This window comes from Myripristis murdjan, chromosome 14, assembly GCF_902150065.1.
Source record: "Myripristis murdjan chromosome 14, fMyrMur1.1, whole genome shotgun sequence".
Lineage (NCBI taxonomy): Eukaryota > Metazoa > Chordata > Actinopteri > Holocentriformes > Holocentridae > Myripristis > Myripristis murdjan.
The window spans coordinates 35,446,424-35,452,894 of NC_043993.1; the positions used below are offsets into that span (position 1 = coordinate 35,446,424).

At 43.6% G+C, this 6,471-nt stretch overlaps 1 protein-coding gene across 1 annotated transcript; it reads right to left on the reverse strand.

The window, feature by feature from the left end:
• Positions 1-6,471, reverse strand: tbl2 (transducin beta like 2). Its single transcript, XM_030068628.1, has 7 exons — positions 6,269-6,471; positions 5,453-5,574; positions 4,546-4,730; positions 3,739-3,890; positions 3,519-3,645; positions 3,028-3,180; positions 1-648 (listed from the first exon to the last, which is right to left on the reverse strand). Exons 1-7 carry the CDS (start codon positions 6,384-6,386, stop codon positions 189-191), a joined length of 1,317 nt encoding a protein of 438 aa, XP_029924488.1. The 5' UTR covers positions 6,387-6,471; the 3' UTR covers positions 1-188.

The following is a 6,471-nucleotide window of genomic DNA, read 5'->3' on the forward strand; positions in this document are numbered from 1 at the left end:
TTTCCATAAAAACATATTCTTTATTAAAACTGCATGCAAGAGTCAGTGTTCCCAGAGCAGAGTCAAATGCAAACCACTGAGTGAAATGGAGGCAGAGAAACAGAATCATGTTACAAAAGAGAGTCGCAGAGATGAAGTCCGAGTGGGACAGAATCGAGACCGGAGAGCGGGCTTGATGTGAGTGTGGCTCAGTCCACAGGAGCGGCCAACACAGTGTCCAGGGCGCTCTGAGCCTCTGTGATCTGCTGCTGCAGTCTCTGCTTCATGGCCTCGTTCTGGGCCTTCTTCAGCATGTCCTGCATGTCCCTGATGGCCGCCCGGTAGCCCGGCGCGTTGTGAAACACTCGAATAGCCCTGTCGCCGCCGGTGACCAAGAAGCGCCCGTTGATGTCGAATCGCAGGTCTGTGATTTCCTCGCTGTGGACGCCGTGCAGCTCCTCCTCCAGCTGCCCGCTGGCGGCGTTGTACATGGCCACGTTGCAGCCGTTGCTAATGGCGACCACCCGGCCGTCGGGGGACAAGGCCACGCGGCTTCCTTCGGACGACTCGCAGGGAACCGTCTTCAGCAGGTAGGGGTCCTGCTGCTTCTTGTACTCCACGTCTGTGTTCCACAACTTCCACGTTCCGTCTTTGGACACCGTCACCATCCTGAGGCAAACGAAAGAGGAACAAGTTTTACACGGCATATAGTCCAGTAATTTTAGGCCAAAATTGGGGTCAACCTAGGACAAATTGCAAGAGAAGCAAACTCAACTGATTTTGTATCCTCAGTTTGTCCTGAGTGAGGGGAAAAAAGTCCCAAGAAATCCCATTGGTGGAAAGTTTTGAAAATCACCTCTATATGACCATATAATACCAAAAAACACTGTTTTTAAGACACAGGGGAAAGGGTTCAAAATTTATTTTCAGATATCACTATAAAAATTCATAAGTTGATTACACACACAATGACAAGAAAAAAAGTAAATTACAAGTTCTTTGAATTATGCTGTTTACACATGCATATCACACATTATCTGATTTGATATGGGCTAATAAGGAATATAAGGAATAAATGCCAGAAGAGACATTTAAACAATGAATTAAACGGTTGCTATATATATAGTAACCTTGAATTAAAAGGTTACTATATAACAGTGAATTAAAAGGTTACTATATATATAGTAACCTTTTAATCCACTGTTTAAATATCTGTTCTGGCATTTATTCCTTATATTCCTTATTAGCACATATCAAATCAGATAATGTGTGATATGCATGTGTAAACAGAATAATTCAAAGAACTTGTAATAGACTTTTTTTCTTGTCTTTGTGTGTGTAATCAACTTGTGAATTTTTATAGTGATATCTGAAAGTAAAATTTTGAACCCCTTTCCCCTGTGTGTTAAAAACAGTGTTTTTTGGTAATATGTGGTCATAAATAGGTGATTTTCAAAACTTTCCTCCAATGGGATTTCTTGGGACGTTTTTCCCCTCAGTCAGGACAAACTGAGGATACAAAATCAGTTGAGTTTGCTTCTCTTGCAATTTGTCCTAGGTTTTTTCATAAAATGACTGGACTAATAGCATTCACAAATCACATGCACAGGGCTCCTACACATTCTGTATCTAAGCTATTCAGTTCAGTTTTATTTGCATTGCGTCAAATCGTAACAGACGTTATATCAAGGTGCTTCTCAGAAACCCAACAGATATTCTCCAATCCAATGAAATCTCCTCCAAGAGCAGCAGGGAGGCAGGAGTTTCCTTACAGTGGTGCTGGAGGCCAATGCGATGCTATCTAGGGTGACTGTATCCTTACAGAATGTGTTTCTGAGCTGTGTAGGGCCTACCACAATAACTTCAGCTTTGTCTGAATTTAATAGTAGAAAATTGCGGGTCATCCAGCTCTTTATGTTCCGAAGACATGTTTGAAGTTTAGCTAAATGACTGATTTCATCTGGCTTCTTTTTTTTTGTTTGTTTGTTTTTAAACATAATTTATTGGCATTTTAATAATCACCACAAAACATTGTATAAACATGAGTTGTTCCAATACTGAACACCTTCAACCCCTCTCCCTCCCTCCACCCTTCCCACCCCACCCGTCCGGACTTGGGACTCCTTATCCTAGATTGACGAATTATGGTGGTAATGATAACATGGAGATAATAAACTCACTTAAGAATCAGTAAAAGATCACAAATGTGGTACATTAGTGTAAAACAGAAAGGAAAATAAATAAATAAATAAATATTTTTTAAAAAAAAAAATGAATAAAATAAAAATTAATAAAACGCAAATAAATAAATTAACAATAAATAAATAAAAAATCATCTGGCTTCATTGATAAATATAATTGGGTATCATCAGCATAGCAATGAAAATTTAGGGGTGTTTCCTAACAATACTGCCTAAAGGGAGCATATACAAGATGAACAGTAAAGGTCCGAGCACAGAGCCTTGTGGAACTCCATGTAGACCTTTTGTGCACCCGGAGGATTCATCATTAATACATACAAACTGATCTGATAGACAAGGCTTGAACCAGTTTAGTGCCCTTCTTTTAATGCCAATTAAACGTTCCAGCCCTGTAACAGGATGCCAACATGATCAGTGGTGTTGAATGCAGAGACAAGACCTCTGTCCAGTGCAACATGGAGGACATCAGTAACTTTCACCAGCGCTGTCTCTGTGCTATGGTGCGCTCAAAATCCTCACTGAGACTCCTCAAACTATTTTTACTATCGCCAACTGTTAATAGCTCATGCAGTGCCGAGGGTGACAACAAATCACTTTTTACTGGACAAGGACAGAAGTTTTATGTAGGTAGCTTTACGATGATAACAACCAAAATGAAAATGGAGTTATATTTCTGTTCAAACTGGAGAGAGGAGCAGAGGTTGGAAGGAGATATTCTATGCTGAAAACGCACAAAGCAGCAGGGGTACAGTATTTGTGAGACGTGTTCTCAAATTATTTGGTCAAAACACCATGAAGGCGAGACAAGACGAGATCAATCAAGAGCAACGTCGGCATCGTGTCTTACCTGTGCGAGTCGTTGGAAAAGGCGAAGGCGTGAACCCCAGCTGAGTGGCCCTTCAGGTCAAAGGCTCGTGCCACCTCTTTAAACTCGCCTCCCTTCCCAAAGCAAACCTCCCACACCTTCACGTCAGGCGTGAACCCGCAGGAGGCAACAAACCTGACCAGAGAAACGGGCAGTTCAGACGTCAAACACTCGATGTTTTGGGAAACGCATCAGAGGTGAAGCAAAAGTGACATTTAAACAAAGAATAAGGCAACTGAAATCATCGCAGACCTGACTGGAAGTATTTCAGACAGGAGCTCTAAGTGTTTACTTTAACAAATTAACAATATAAAAAAAAATGATAGAGATATATTGAATCAGAAATGTATCAAATATTGTGGGATAGGATACAAGGATTTGCTTTAAACACATTTATTTAAACAGCTGAATTTCCCAAAAGCTCCACAAAATGTTTCAAGAGGAAGATGTTCAGTGCTGCTGGTGAGACTGACCTGCCACACGGGGAGATGGCAGCGTATGAATTGGTTATCTGGTTAGTGTTGATGGAGGCCAGTACCTCTCCTTTCAGGTCCCAGATGTGGATGCTGGTGTCCGTGGAGGCACTCATGATGAACTTGCCTGCAAAAAGAAAACACAGCGGCATCAAACTGGAAGACATTTAAAACACTAACGAGCCTGAAAACACTCTGGATTCGGCTTAAGGTCCCGTACCGGTCTCGGCAATGCCGATGTTGAGGACGCTGGCCTTGTGTTTCTTTGGGAAGTCCTCAGGAGCAGCTTTGAAGGCAAAAGAGCCGTCCTCCTTTTTCAGCATTTTGAAGATTCGAATGGCGTCTCCATTGGCCAGCCAGGTGATGAAGGCCCTACATGAACAGGGTGAGAGTCAGTGAAGCAGACAAATGAAGAAATCTCTGGTTATAACGATCACTTTGTGCTGTGCATATTAAAGAGGACCCTTGCTGCTGACCCTCTGCGCTTCGCCCATTTTTGTCCTTCCGGTTGTTGGACTTCATAGTACAAAAAAAAGTGGCTTGACATGTCACAACTGCAGCTTAATTGTGAAATATTTTTCTCACAATTGTTTTTTTTTTTCTTCCTCTCACAACTGTCAGGACTATATTGCATCAATTATCATGACTGTTTCATTGCCGTGCTCTCCCACAGTGTGAAAAACATTATTACCTTTCCTATCTCCAGCCAGCCACAGTAAGACAACACAGTTCATCTGGGTCAGGGTCAAAGTGACGTTTATGTACTTCAGGTAAAAGTGCCACCGTGTGACTGACAGATGGACACAGATTCACTGTCAACATGAAAAATGCAACCACAAAAAAACTGATGTGAGTGAGCTCCTTTTCTATGGCTTTATAAAAGTAAGTTATATGTGTGCATAGGTGTTTAAATCCTTTTTCACTTTATAGAACCACTAAACACACATCGAGTTTTTAGACAGGATTTGCATTTTGGGTAACCTGCTCCTTTTAAGAGCTGTAGTGTGTGTGTGTGTGTGTGTGAGACCTGGAGTCGGGGCTGAAGCGGACCAGCGTGGCATGGTCCAGCTCCACGTTGGCCCTCAGACACTTGTGCTCTCGGGCCAGGAAGTCCTTGGTGCTCCAGATCCGGACGGTGCGGTCGTCGGCACAAGACGCCAGGTATTTTCCGTTACTGCTGAAATCCAGGCAGGTCACGTTTCCACTGTGGCTCTGGAAACATAATGCAACACAGGCTTACTGCAGAAACATGCAGCACTCACACCTGAGGTTTTCACCGAGCTGTATTCCTGCCGGCGATGTTTTAAATGTCCTTGCATGTAATGTTTGTTGGGATAGGCTCAACCATGTGGCCTAACCACAACTTATTTCTATACAAACACAGTAAGAAGTGGTCAATAATTGTAGCCTCACCCATAGGCGGAAATCCTGGGGGGGTCAAGGGGCAACAAGATCCCTCCATCCATTAAGTTTAATTATAAATGTAAAAGTGTGTTTTTAAGTGTTAAAAATTCTTTCAAGTTTCATTTCATTTTCTTATTTGATCTAAAAGGGACATATACTGTATGTCACTATTTGATGCCATATCTTGCTTTGTTTTTTGTTGACACAACAATAAATCTGTTTTATGAAGAATAGTTTGATGTGGTTGGATTATTCAAGGTATTTCCTCTAGTTTTAGAGCTTATTTTGAGTTTCTAGTGCTTGTAAAGCTACTTTGATGGACTGTAATGGAAACAGAACAGTGAGCAAAGAAATTTGGTTAGACGATTATTACTTTTGATACCATTATTTAAAACATGTGAACATGCTGAGGGCTCAACGCTGTACAGCAAGTTTCAAAGGAGCGTAAGAGAGAAAGAGGGAGGTACAGTCGTGCCAGACAGCAATTTTTTCATGTCCCCTCCAGGAATTACTCTCTCTTTACTCTTTACCTTCAGTGCAGCTGCCAGGAGCTGATGGCTGAAGCTGTGCTGCTGAGCTTTATCCTTTCGAGTTCGCTGCTTTTCCGGCTTTTGCTTCTTGGAAACAGGAGCCTTTGTGACACTGTCTTCAGCTTTAACACAAAACACAGAAAACACAGAGCTAGAGTCACATCAGCACCTGGGACACACTCAGAGAGAACAAATCAACCACTAGGGGGCGCTACAACTCGACAAAAACAGCTGCGTGGTGTAACACAAATCAGACTATAAATCAGAAATAGTTTTCCAGGCATTACAAAAAAAACAGCAGGACATGTTCTCATAAGTACCTGCAACATAACCTTAACATGGCTTTCTCTCGGTTTCATTTAACGCCTGAAATAGCCTGCGTGTTGCCTTCAGCGTCATCGCGTAAACTCCAGCACTGTGCAGGAAGTTGCCCAGAACAGACAGCAGGTGCATCATTTTTATTAACACTCGAGTGTCACTATAAAAAAAAAAAAAAAAAAACGCCGACGCAGCTGAACCCGATCCGAACCTGGACTTTTAATTTCTAACTTTTTGTCTGAACCTCTCCAGCCTTTCCCCGGGGCGCACGGTGCCTGCAGGGGAAGCTCAAAGTCGCTGGGATGAATGACGCCTGCAGGGAAACTGTGTTTACTGAAGGAAAGCTTCTCCAGCACACAGCGGGAGTTTGTTCCTGCTGGCTGTAAAAAGGGGCCGCCTGACATGTTGAACCCGCCGCGGCGTGCCGCTCTCCCCGCGGACAGCCGCAGGGAGCTAGCCGGGGGCCGGGGACATGAGCCCGGCTGCTGTGCGTCTTACCGGCCGGCTCCGCCGTCTGCTCCCGCTCCACGCTCTTCTGCCTCCCCACGGCCACGGCCACCAGAAGAACCAGAGCTCCTAACAATAAAGACAAAGCGACCAGAGCAGCTACTTCCATGTTGCACTCTGTCTGCCACGTACTTTGCCCCGCTGGCTGCTAGCTGTGTGTCCCTGAAGCCCACTGCGCATGCGTCCCGCACTGC